Source organism: Carica papaya, chromosome 4 (genome assembly GCF_054855325.1).
Source record: "Carica papaya isolate Zhongbai chromosome 4, ASM5485532v1, whole genome shotgun sequence".
In the NCBI taxonomy this organism is placed as follows: Eukaryota; Viridiplantae; Streptophyta; class Magnoliopsida; order Brassicales; family Caricaceae; genus Carica; species Carica papaya.
In genome coordinates, this window is record NC_142312.1 from 2,739,962 (window position 1) to 2,753,618 (window position 13,657).

At 34.7% G+C, this 13,657-nt stretch overlaps 2 protein-coding genes across 2 annotated transcripts; both read right to left on the reverse strand.

The window, feature by feature from the left end:
• Positions 1–97: 97 nt before the first annotated feature.
• LOC110822252 (nucleolar protein) lies at positions 98–9,360 on the reverse strand. The gene is made up of 26 exons (XM_088217330.1): positions 9,013–9,360; positions 8,702–8,863; positions 8,421–8,586; positions 8,174–8,290; positions 7,925–8,058; positions 7,687–7,837; positions 6,771–6,838; positions 6,244–6,342; positions 6,014–6,129; positions 5,257–5,431; positions 5,051–5,161; positions 4,905–4,983; positions 4,669–4,812; positions 4,421–4,534; positions 4,038–4,159; positions 3,859–3,941; positions 3,627–3,751; positions 3,411–3,531; positions 3,167–3,304; positions 2,131–2,227; positions 1,896–2,021; positions 1,508–1,600; positions 1,320–1,425; positions 1,092–1,234; positions 644–727; positions 98–536 (listed from the first exon to the last, which is right to left on the reverse strand). The coding sequence occupies exons 1-26, from the start codon at positions 9,169–9,171 to the stop codon at positions 408–410; spliced, it is 3,162 nt and encodes a 1,053-aa protein (XP_088073456.1). The 5' UTR covers positions 9,172–9,360; the 3' UTR covers positions 98–407.
• A 2,045-nt stretch (positions 9,361–11,405) lies between these two features.
• LOC110822356 (GATA transcription factor 18-like) lies at positions 11,406–13,442 on the reverse strand. Its single transcript, XM_022052456.2, has 2 exons — positions 12,487–13,442; positions 11,406–12,292 (listed from the first exon to the last, which is right to left on the reverse strand). Exons 1-2 carry the CDS (start codon positions 12,967–12,969, stop codon positions 11,993–11,995), a joined length of 783 nt encoding a protein of 260 aa, XP_021908148.1. The 5' UTR covers positions 12,970–13,442; the 3' UTR covers positions 11,406–11,992.
• Between the last annotated feature and the right edge of the window lie 215 nt (positions 13,443–13,657).

Consider the following 13,657-nt stretch of genomic DNA (forward strand, 5'->3'; position numbering starts at 1 on the left):
AAATTTGAACATGGTCGTTCTTGAATCTAATTATATACATCAACATATGTGTAACTTACCAACAGCATTATCATGGCATATTGTTACTTGACCCACCTTGAAAAGTTCCTGGAGGCTGAATATTATAGCCTAATAATCGCGACGGAATTACAAAGCAGCAGAGAAAATGTTGGCCAGCAAGATTCTCTGTTGGGAAACTGTTGATTATTGCAAAATATAGTTTCAACTCAATCAGCTACTTCCTGTAAATAATGAAAAATGATACATTTAGTGGTTATTTCATCTATACAATTCCGCAAAATCGTGTGTAAAGCAATTCTCCTCTGTGCTAACATCAGCGACGTCAAAACTTGATCAAAGATCACAACAGGTTTGTCAATAAGATGGCTGCCGGTAAGAGTAGAGATTTATTTCATGAGACGAGGAGCTTTGAGCAAATAAATCTCTCTCACAAAACCTTTCCCAATTTCACCCACAGCTTTTAGAACATCAATGGGATATTTCCCCTCTCCACCTTCTTCGTCTCTTTCTCGTTTCTGGAAACAATAAGCATGTAGTGAATTCCACGATCCCTTTAAATAAACTTTGTGAAGGAATCCAGGTTAAGTTGGCAGGAGATATTTGGGATAATTGCTCATTTTACCTTTGAATAAGTTCCATCCCATGTTAGACCGATAGCATCACCACCCAGAGAATCATACCACAGCTTCAATGTAATGAACTCTTTCTGCAGATATTTGGCATGCGAAAGTGAAGAAAATAAAGTTTTCATAGAAAAAAGTTAAAGGAAAATTTATAGTTTCCCCTCTTGTTTGGCCTCATTACAATCCAGAAGCTTTTTGTGTCACAATTAGGTTTCAGTGATTTGGTTTGTTATTTTTCAGAGAACCATTAGTTTTTTAAGACATAAAATTTCACATGATTATACTTACAAGCCCAAACAAAGTGGAGATATATCATCCAAAAAGAACTAATAGTTTATGTTAGATGAAAAAAACACCAACTCGCAGGGATCAAAGTGTCCTGGGAAAAAAAAAACACAGGTTTGTTGTACTTTGACCAAAATTAAAGATGGAAGTGCTCAAACATACCTCTAAATCCCCAGCAAAGGACATCAGAGGATCAAAGTTCACCATGAGCTTACTTTTCAACTCCTCAGAGCTCGTCTTTAAATCTCCAGGTAATATGAAGTGATGAAAACTCTTGCTGGCTTTCCCATGAGCCACATGACTCCCTGTCCAAATTTTTGCACATGATTATCATTATTTATGTATATTGGTGAAAAATAAAAGAAAGAAAATATTCATTGCCAACTCAACCTTGGTTCAGCTCTGATGGGAAGAGAAGACGTTGAGGATAAGGTAATTTGTCCCTGTGGAGAAGAATTATTGCATCGTAGTTGTTTAAAGGTGTCCGGAAAAGACACTGCAAGCCAGAAAAATTTGCCATTAGAAGTCATTGATGAAGAAACATATACATAATATGATATCTGTCAAGTATATCTCACCTCCCATCCATAAGAATCACTCTGGTCATGTAATACAAGATTACTCAACAAGTTCGTACTGCTTCGAGCATAAGCCACCAACCTCTTGAGCTCCTTTTACATCAATAATACACAATATGTCAGCAAAGAACAGACCAGAAAAACCAAAGCAAATATTGATATGAAACGATAGAATTTGATGTCTCAAAGGACCTGAACATTAAAGATAACAGTATTACAGAATTCTCAGACATTGATGGTCAGGAAGAAGGGGAGAAATTAGAGAGCAATAAAATGATTAAAACACCTGGGAATGAGACAAAGGCAGGGGAGAGAGAGAAAGAGAGAAGGTCCCAACACTTATTTTGTTAAATCATGCAGCCAAATTCAGTTACTAGAAACTACTAACCAATGAGTTCGGCGAGAAACTTGTCCAAGCTTCAGATGCCTTGTCATAAGACGTAGTCAAGAACATTGGTGCATTTATATTTTGCTTATTTTCCTCATTAGCCTTTCTACTGGACATGAAATTATCCTAAATAATGAAAATGAAATTAGGCGGTCATTAAATAAAATTTTATAGCCCAAAGGAAAAACGTAAAATATGTATGCCAGGATAATAACGTGCAAAACTGAAGACATACATTTATCTCTTTCTCATCATTTCTGCTCAAATCATTATTTATGTCCACAACCAGAGGAGAAAACGTCCAATCATATTCTGCTAATAGCCGCAAGAACCTGTTTGAAAAGGCCAGTTACCAGAGCACAAAACTGTTACTAGTAGCAACAAAGAAACAGGTTCATTTTTTTTTAAATAAAAAAGTAAGGTATATATATATAAACAAGGTACCAAGTGAGGGGTACCACCTATTTACAAAAAGGATTTACAACCGTGTTAGTATATTAATGACATTCTCAAAATCCACATCACTAACAATGTCATGACGTAACAATATTGACCCAAAATAATGTAACTACTTATCTTTTAGTATGTTAATACTACTTTCAATATTATCAAAAACCCTACTATTTCCCTCATTCCATATGACTCAAAAAACTGTCAATGGAATCAAGTTTGCAGTTTTATTTTTTACAGATAGTCCATCCCAAGCCCAAATTTCCTCTCTAACAGATCCAGCAATTACCCACTCAATCCCCAACAGTTCATAAATCATACACCACAAACTGCGCACAGTCGGACACCACAAAAGTAGATGATTGCAAGTTTCCTCAGCTTGAAGATAACAGATGCAGCCATTAACCAGGATCCTTCCTCTAATTTTCAGTTTATCAATTGTTAAAATTCGTTGCCAACAAGCTTCCCAAGCAAAGAAAGCAATAAGGGGGGGCGCTTTTGTTTTCCAGATTTGGTTTGCCAGGAAAATAACCCTACCCTCACCATTCTTTCTATATAGGAATTTGTAGTATGATTGGACAGAGAAAAATCCATTATTCCAAAGTTTCCACCAGATTTGGTCCTCACACACAGAAACAGGTTCATAGCACATCCAGAAAAGCTAATGATACACACTGGTTGAGAGGATCATCAACAACTCCATAATTAAGTTCAGTATTCATGGTATAAAATGAGAAAACGCCAAGCTATGTATTACAACATAAAATTTTAGCCCAATGTAGTATTCTGATTACGTGTATCACATAAAAAGAAAGCCAAACCTTAAAAATCCAGTGATACGTGAGCAAGGAACAGTAAATGGAAAAGGCTTCAAAAAGAGGTAAGCAACCAACAGTTCAATAGCCTCCTCTGCTAAGCAAGCCGAAAAGAGATGTGAAGAAACCCAGCGTTTTGCAAGCCTTCATAAATGTTAGAGATACACAGAGTTAAGAATGAACCATAAGAAAATTAGAAACAAATTGCCAGGTTGACGGAATAACCTAGAGAAAGAAATCAAACCATTACCTAACAACTGGCCCATACACTGGGTAACGACCCTGCAATCCATTGATCATGCTCGCATGCTGACTACAAAGAAACAGTTTCCGATCCATTGAAGGAACCCTCTTCACCGGACCATTTCCAGCTACATTTTAACATAAGTTTAATAAGACAGCTTTTGTGGGTTAATCAGCATATTCAAAAATAAAAACTTGTATGAAGCAGAATGAGATATCTTACTTTCTTTCTTCACCAAATTCAGGCCTCTCTCGTGCCAAATCTTAAGGCAAAACGCATACCCGGACATGAAAACAACAACATTATCCTCAGTTGCAGAACATGTTATCCCCCAACTATTTTGAAGACTGTCACAATACCAGACTTAGTTAAGCTATCGCAAGCAAAAAAAATATAGATACAGCAAGTTTTGCATAAGAGATACCACATAAAACAAAGCAACAGCCTTACCCACCTCTCTGCAATTTTAAGAAGGAAAGCAGATTTAGTTTTCTCAATTGCCAAATCATCCATTGGCCAATTACCAGAACCTTCCAACTGCATCAGAACAAGCAAAAAAGTTTTCAGAATCCTTATTTAGAAAAACATATAAATAAGGTATGCAAACATTTACTGGTAAGCAGTATGTCCTGCCTGAATCATAACATCCAGTGCCTGAATACAGGACTGAGGGAGCTTATGCAGCCTCGATGTATCAACCTTCTCCCTAGCCAGTGGATGAGGTTCAGGAGGGAAGACAGATGTAAACCTGAAAGCTGTGGGAAATGATAAAGATGCAGCATTTCTATTAGCCAGTTAAAGAAGTTCAGAACCTTAGCACTAAATTATAAGCAGAGACAACAGGTCTACCAAATCTAAGAACAATTCATCAGAGTACACATGTATACGTGCTTGTATGGCACAAGTACAGTACCGTCACATCATCCAGAAAATATGCTAAATAAAACAAATTTGACAAAGGGAAGAAGGAAAGTTAGAAGTTTTTCCTGCAAAAAAGGAAAAACTAAAAGGAATACCTGAATCTAAAGGCTGAACACTAGATACTCCCAAGGGAATATCATCAATAAGCCGCAAGCGCTTTGAAAGAAGTTCAAATGCCCCAATTAAAGCTCCAGAACATGATACAGGATCTGATATTTGTAATAACATTGTTACTTCATTAAATTGTTATAGTTCCACGAGGATGAAAAACAAAAAAAGAAAAAGAGACAAACATAAAATAAAGAATCACAAGAACTATGCATATGGTGGCCAGCAGCATTACCTTTGGCACCATATATCAAAGAAAAGTCAAGCTGATCCACTATTTGAACAATGTTCTCTTTAGAGAGAGAAAGATGCCGCAGAAGTACATACTCAACGATTTTTTTCAAAATAAGATGCCTTGACCATTGCTCAGTCTCCCATACTACAAAGTCAGAAAGTAAACTTTTCAGGTAATCAACTTCGCACAACCAAACCAAATTGTAACAACTAATAGAAGCATGATCAAAGTCACACCTGTGCTTTCGGCAATGGTACCATCTTTAAATCTCCGAAGCTCTGCCTTTTCACCCCAAAACCTCCGGAACTTCAGAGCCTAGTATAGTACATGTAATCAGCATGAGTCAAGTAACTTCAAAATCAATTTAAAACATCACAATTACCTCTTCTTTGTTTTCTGCATTTTGCCCGATATCAACCACCCTAAAGGCTTTCTCTATGGAGCTTATAGAAATTCCAACAAGTAATGGTGATCTATCAAGTGTTGATAAACCCTGAATCACTAAAAACAAAAATTAGAACAAGTTGCATTGAAACATAATATATATCATTAAAATCACACGTTGAAATGCTACAATTGCTTCCATACATCTTCTACATTCCATTCAGCGATACTATTTCTCCAGATAACACGAATCAATTTCGCTCTATCTCCCAACCCTTGACATAGCAGATTATGAACTTTCTGTTCATACAATCTCCAACATTCATCGTCCAAACAAAATCCTGATGCATAGACCTGACGATTTTCCCTGAGATTCAATCTGAAAAGGCAACCATGGCAAAATAGCATGCCAAAGAGTGGCCCAACAAAACAATGTCATGGAATCAACTAGCAAGAAGAATTAGTTATTTTGCAAAACAGAAACTGTAGTTCTCTATTATTTAGCAATGCATTTACAGCATTTTCAAGCAACCCATAGAATGGTAATAGGACAAACTTTAGCTAAAATGCAAGTCGGAATTACTGAGGTCAGATTACATGGAATTTAAAATTCATTGTGAATCAGCTAGTTTCAAAAAAGGAATTGTTGAATCAAAAAGAATGATGATATTAGGACATCACGTCATGATGCAAGCGAGTTATTCCACACAAAAATATTATGCAACAATTATGGCTACAGTAGCAACAAATAAGCCATGCTGTAACAACAATTGAAGCATGAAAGAAAGGTTGATTTTCCAGTAAGAGAGAAAAGATACTCAAGCACAACAGTCCATCTGATTAAATCAAAAAACAAATGGGGGGCAAAGGGACCATCCATCTACGCTACAATCTAAATCGCCTCTTTTCATCGCCATCAAGCAACCGATAACAAATAGAAGAACCATACCAAACAACATACCTTATGCAATAATCATATTTTGCAGGATAGTCAATCTTCATCGTGAAAATCTCTTCAAAGCCCCCATCTCTACAATTCGTCATGCATTTAAGTGTCAAAGCAGCCTCATCTTGGAGCTACATGTTAGGGAAAGGAATACACAAAATAAATAAAAATACTTTGAAGCAACGAATCCAACATTTGTATTTTAACTAGTTTGACAAATGGGCTCCCATGGCAGCTAACATTACCTCCAAGAATCCAATTCTGGTCATCCGGAAAGCCAAATTCATATGTGTAGAAGAATCACATATAACCACTGGAAATGATTCCCTTTGTTGCTTCTTTTCCTGGAAAATAAAGGTCCCAATTATATTTACACGTTACAAATGCAAATATAGAATGGCATATCCCACATTTGAACGACATAAAATAACCAGGAAACTCAGCAAAGTACTTGCAATGATATAAAATAATTTTCCAAGCATTGCCCCATTCATCAACCATAGTTTGCTTCTCTAATGGACAACTAATTCTGATGCCACATCTAAAACCTGATAAACATACTTAATCAGTCATTTTAATGCCTCTTTGTGTTTGGCAATTAATATCTCATTTAATAAATTAAATTAAATGTTAATTCCAAGATGAGGGGAGGTGAAGGACACGAGGGAGCAACATCAACATGAATAGGAATGGCATTAGAGGCATATCATTGAAACAATTAAAAGTGAGATAAAAACACTATAGTATCACAAAGAATCAGGAACCAATATACCTCCTTTGGAACGCGGTTCTGATCCTGTGGTGGAAAATAAAGCCCTCGCTCCCATAATTTGGAAGTGGCTGCCAAGAATAACAATAGTAAATGTAATGATAGAAACAATTGAACAGTGTGGCACCAACTCCTATAATTCCCATCTTTTAACTTCCCGTAAAAGAATTTTATGTTTTAAAATCTGGAAGAGCCAACTTTTCTTTTAAGAAGAGGATGCCTCGTGTCAATCATAGCCCTTCCAAATCAAATTATTTGACACACGTAAGTTTCTATGACAGAACTCATGCTCATAAACCTAAGATATTTCTCGTTTTGGTAGTAATTAGCCATGTTTATTTTCTGTAATTCACAGAAAAGCTTACTACCCCATAGTCGAAAGGTAATTAGCATTACATTTGATGAGAAGAGTATTAACATTCTTACACAGCCACAAGAAAGCATCCAATTGCTGATATCAGATCTAAGAAATCAGGCACCATACTAATTCTGTCCAAGTAGTACATGGAACAACAAGGAGGAAAAAGCATAATTCACAAACTCTCCATAAACTGCCAAACAGAAATGCAATATTGGCATACAGATATGTTGCTTTCAGTTCTTCTTTTGACCAAGAAACGTAAAATATGACACTTCATAACTCAACAGAGCTGATAGTAAAAGTACATCCACTATTTGCATACATCACTAAATAAAAACTTTAACTAGTTGAACTAGATGAGTTTGTCTCTTGTCTGACATAAACTTTTACAATTGGCAATAGAATAATTACATCATAGCCTCCACATAACTAATGGACAGTTACTCTTCTTTTAACAATTAATATTAAGGAATAAGAATCCTCAGTTATGACAAGAAAAATTGTAATAATTAACGGTAAAGAAAATGAGAAAGAAAGTAGAAGTGAAAATAAACATACCAATGAAGTCCAACCCAACTCTAAATATATCAAATGCCTTCAAGGAACAGTTAATCTTATCTTGAGTTGCAAGGTAGGAAAGTAAAATAGAGATTATAAACCCATTTAAGCAATCATAGGAATATATTGAACTTCTCTGCCGAGCCCAAATCTGCAACAAGTAGGAAATTATATTTTTTAGTCCCAGTTTATTTCAGTTGCAGGAAGATTTCAATTATCAAAAGGTTTAATTGCATACCTTCAGCAGAATTAAAGCCTCTCTCAGTTCCTTCCACCCCAAGAAGTTTTTCTTTAGAAGTTCTGCATTGTTCTCTATAAACATGTCTTCCAAAATGCTACTATTATACTTTGGGGTAGGTAGAGGATCACCCCCTTTAAGATACAGCATAATAGAAATGAGATTATATTACATGGCTATTGCATAATAGAACATTGTGTAAAAATCAGCACAAAGAACATCAAGCTGGGACTAGAGATTAGCTAGCACCTTGATTTAGCGCTCGGACATTGTTTCGCTTCAAATTCAATTTTGAAACATTAAACAATGATGTTGCCGTAGGAATTATCCTCACAAAAAACCCAGGAACATCAGCCAATGTCTTGACTACAATACCATTTGACAATCATTTTTAAAACAACAGAATTAGTGGCAGTATAGCAAAAATAGCCTCATCATTTATGACAATATGGAGAAACAAAGAAAGCAACTATTAGTAGCTAAGAGATAAACAAACCCGGATAGACTACTAAAACAGGTTTGCGAGCCTCGTTCTGTAGGGTAGACCACTCAACCTTCTGAATGGGGGAAGATGACATCAAATGTTTCTTAATTACACATAGGTAAAGGCATCTTTTGGCATGGTACCGGTAATTTAGATAGTCTTTCTCATTGAAACATTCCTGCCCCAAATTAAGTTCCAAAAAAGAACAAACAGAGAACTTTGCATTACTTCTAGACGAACTTGACCAGCTCAGTTTGCAAACATTTAAAATAACAATATGGCTGCAAAGCTACCTTTGGCATACGAACTAAAAGATCTACAGTGGCATGAGGCTTTGCAATGCAACGTATTGCATAACTACCACCGATTTCAACTGACTTTGGCTTCTTAAAGTTGAATTCTACTTTATCTGCGCTAATATCGCTTACAAAACCCGGAGCCAAATCCCCCGTGACCTGACAAAGTAAATAAACAACTGTATTTAACCTCCATTGTTTTTTGTTTCTCTCGGCAACCAAACAGTGGTGAGAATTAAGGGGTGTGTGCGTGTGTGAAAGAGAGAGAGAGAGAGAGAGAGAGAGAGAGAGAGAGAGGATGGACAGACCTGAAAATTTTCGGGGATGTTATCGATTACTTCTTTAATCGATGAAACTGTGTCATCGACGAGTTTGGTGAAAGCAGAACTGTAGTCGAACTGGACCTCTTTGAGCAGCTCTGTCACTTTCAAGTCCAACGAGTCTGCGAATTTAGCATCAGCATCCATTATTCTTCTCTTTGGCTCCGCAGTGAAGATTTGAGCTTAAGCGAAGCGTAACGGTTGCCCGGTTAGCCAACAGGTAATTAGGGTTTAACAGAGTAAAAGGTGGCGGGTGAGGGGTTTATTAGAGGCAGAAGTAGAAGGCCAGTGTTCAGGGCCGGTGCCATGAAACAGTTTGTGATAAATTTAACAATTAAATCCGTAAATTCGTTGGTAAAAGGGAGCGAGTTTGTTTATTGAAATTACTTTTTAAAGAAATTTTAAATAACAATTATATTGTTATTAAATATTTAATTTAATTATAATTTTTTATTTCGATTTTAATTTTTAAAATTTTAATTTCTATGATATATATCACTTCTCTTTCCATTCAAAGTCGATTTTTTAAGTCATACATTTTATTTTTATTTATTTCTCAATAATTTTTTATTACGTAAAAATTAAATTAAATCTATATAAAAATATATATAAAATTATGCGCAAATTTTTAGAATGGGCTTAAAGTCCTTGGGCCTTTTTCTAACTTGACGGTAACTAAGCCCAAATTTTACAGCCTAAACTTACACGAAGCCCAAAAAAATTTACTAGCAATATATTTCATAGCAGTTAAATTTATTTAGTTAAAGTAACCAGTTAAAAACTTTATTTACCTTTTTTTTCATATATAATAATATTAATTTTTTTACTTTTATAAAATTACTTTTTTAAAATTTTAAATAGCACATGAATTTTTTAATATGTTACCAAGTATTAAAACATTTGGTGTATATCTTTTCCATCTGCCATGTGGGGACTTTATGCTGGAATTAGGAATGATTTCTGGTTTGACCATAAAAAAAAATTCCCACAGCAGAGAAGAAAATTAATTACGATACGTTCTTTTCTTAAATTTGAAAAATAAAAATTTGACGGTCAAGATTAAAACACAGCTGAGCATAATATGACAAAACTATTAATTACGTACTGAACCGCACTCCTTCTCCGGTTCAGAAACACGTTGAAGCTAACATGGCACTATATTTAAAAATTATAAATTTAAAGTAATTAAATTGTAATATTTAATTAAATAAATAATAAATTTAATTTATTTGTGTGTTAGTAAAATTATTTTAATTAATTTAAATTTTGTACAAATATGCACGTCATGATATTTTTTAAAAAAATATTTTGTAATGGTTAAATAAAAAATATAAATTAATTATTTGGAAAAGATATGTAAGCTCTTTTTATAAGAATTATATTTGTTTAAGAATTTTTATTTGCATAAATATAGTTAAATTAATTTGTTATTTTAAACATTTAGTTTTGTAAAATATAGTTATTAGTAACATTAAGGTAATATTCTTTATAAAAGTGTACAAATACGTTATAGTTAGTAAAATTGTGATAATTATGTTCGATTTTGTTTTGATGAATTATGACATATAGGAACAAAATAAATATATTCATATTTATTAAATTTTTTTAATCGTAATAATTACAATAAATTAAAAAATATAATATAGTATTTATAATTTTTTTTTAAAAAAAAGGTTTAACAATTCAAATTCATTTGACTTGTTCTTATAAATAAACCTAAATATATTTTACATTATTTAAACGAGTTATAATAAACTAATATTACATTTGGTTCAAATATCTTATATTATTATTTTTTTATTAATAAAAAATTATACCAAATTGTTTATTCGGTTATAATTATTTTAGTTAAAGAGACGTATTTATTTTAATATGATATATCATGTTTAGTTGAGATAAATTATTAATTTATTAATATATTTATAAATTAAACTTTTAATGTAGTGAATTAAGCATTATATAATAACTGCCTATAACTTACAACACGCTAATTAAATGACTAAGTTTTACAAACGAAATCTGAAGTTGTTTCATATTACTATTTTATAATTAAAGTATAAGAGAGATAATTAGAGGGGAAAAAAATTATTTAATTTTAACTGATACGTTAAGAGATAAATTAATTTAAATTAGGCACCAATGAAAATTTATCTAATTAATCTACCCCCTCTAAATTGCAAGTTTATGGATAGCCTATTCACAGTAAAACTTTGACAAAAACGTCCCAGTATTTACGCAAAAGTATTGTTCAGTTAAAATCTTGTCCTTTACGAAAAACTGCACTTTGAAAATCAGAGAGAAAACATGTATAGTTTCACTTCCCAAATGAAGTGAAGTAAACTCCCAGTTCTTGTACACACACACACACATGTACATATAGGTTACGAGAGGAAACATGATAGTAACCGTACGATCTGTACGACGTAATATTATATAACTGATCAAACGGTTCTCTCATCATCATCATCATCATCGCCGCGATATACAGTCATCTCACAAGGAAGCTGACGTTCAATATGAATTAACTAAATAAAAGGGAAAACAACCAGGAAAGCTCATATATGAAACTGAAAGAGAGGAAATCTTTAAAAAAAAAAAAAAAAAAGAAGCAAGCTTAAGGAACATAGAATTATCCCGTTTTCACTCCATCTATGGAGAAAATTAAAAAAGGAAAAAGAAAATAAAGAAGTTAATCAAAAGGAAATCAAAACGAAGAAAAAAAAAAAGTAAAGAATTTCGACGACACTAGACCACATTAACCATCGTCATCACTCGAACCTAATTCAAACGAAATCGATCGCCATGTCACCGTCACCTTCGTAATGATATAACTCTGTTGTGGTCACGAATATAATTAGTACTACTACGTAATGCACTGCAGCACATATATATATATATATATGATTTATGATATATCTGGAGTCTTGACCAACGTCGTTTTCTTTCTTTCTGTGTTTTTTTTTTTTTTTTATCTTGTGAAATCATGGACGAGGCTTGGTCTGTCTGTAACGTTGAGTCTCCACGAAAGGAAAGGAATGGCGGTGTCTGCAGCTTCTCGATCGCCGTCTTCGATGAACCTGAATTCATTCGCCGGAGAAAAGCACGGCATTCTCTGAGACTGTGTGTGGTGCTGAACCCAAGAGCCACCATTATTGTGGTAAGCATGGTGCTGGTCTATTACTCCTGGTGCAGCTGTAGCGTTGGCATTTGCAGCCGTAGCTCTTCTCTCTTCCTTCTTAAACCGAATTCCACATGCATTGCAAAGTGACTGCAAATAATTTGAAACAATGAAAGAAAACACATTAATGCAAAAAGCAAAATCAACTCGAGAAAAAGAAGAGCTAATCATTTTTTTTGTTCTTCTTCTGCAACACGAATTCCATGGCGGTCAAAAAAGGGAAAAGAATGAAAAAAAAAGACTACAATGTCGGCGTACGTGTAAAAAAGAATAAAAATGAGTACCTTAGGGCCTCTAGGTCCGTTTCTCCAAAGCGGTGTAGAAGTGGTGTCACAGTTGGCACATCGGCGAGCGAGGAGCGGATCGCTGCCGGAGCCGCCGCCATTGCTGTTGTTCCCACGGCTGTTTGACTTAAAAGACTGCGGTGCATAAGAGACTGCAGTTTTATTATTGGGCTGCAATAAATCCCAGCATAAGTTTGACATGCAGGAAGCAGTAGAGCGTTTTTCATGGCGGATTCTTTTCTCGTCGACGTCTTCGCTTAGACGAGTTGACGGGGTGCCAAGAGAGAGAGTGCAGTCAACTCCAGATGAGGAAGAAGGGGAAGACGACGTCGTAAAGGGATACATGTCTGTTTCATCAAAAGATTTGTGGTACTGGTTGGGCATAGAAAACAACATGGAGAAAGAGTTGCTTTGGGTATGAAACAGACCACATGAACAAGGACCCACCATGTTTCCATGAGAGCTACTGCATCTGTGCATCATCTCTCGAAATCTTTCTTTCTTTCCTCTCTCGTGCAAATGGGTAATTACCTAATCTCCCTTCACCCACAAAATCAGAAACTCTATTTCCAATAAAAGATCAATCAGATTGACCCGAAAAAACGAATGAAACAACAACAGTACCGGCCAAATCAAGACAAAAACAAGATATCGATAGACAGGATTGACGGACGAACTAAAAAGATGAACAAAGTAGGAGCTGATTGCTAAGAGGACTGATAGAGAGCAGGAGTGTGGGGGTGGTGATGAGGGGATATTATCGATATTATTGATATGAGTTTATAGTTCAAGAGGGTTTGAGAGAGAGAAGAAGAAGAAGAAGAAGCCAAATAGTAAACTGAGAGGGATATGAAATGTAATAATATAGTTTTTGAATAAGAAGAAGCTCAGAGAGAAAGAGAGATGAATGGTAAGAGAGTATAGGAGAGGAGGGGTGAGAAGAGTTGTTGTCTGGTAGCTTTATAAGCTAATAAAATGGCGAAATACCAGTCAGCACCTGCAGTCCACGTTGTCGTCAAATGCGAATGGAGAGAGATTACAGAAACCAATATAATAAGAGAGAGATATAAAGAGACACAGACAAGGAGGGACCCAGGTTTTAATGTTTTTATATCATCAACATCTATCTATATTACAATAATATCTGCACACACACACACATGTATATTAT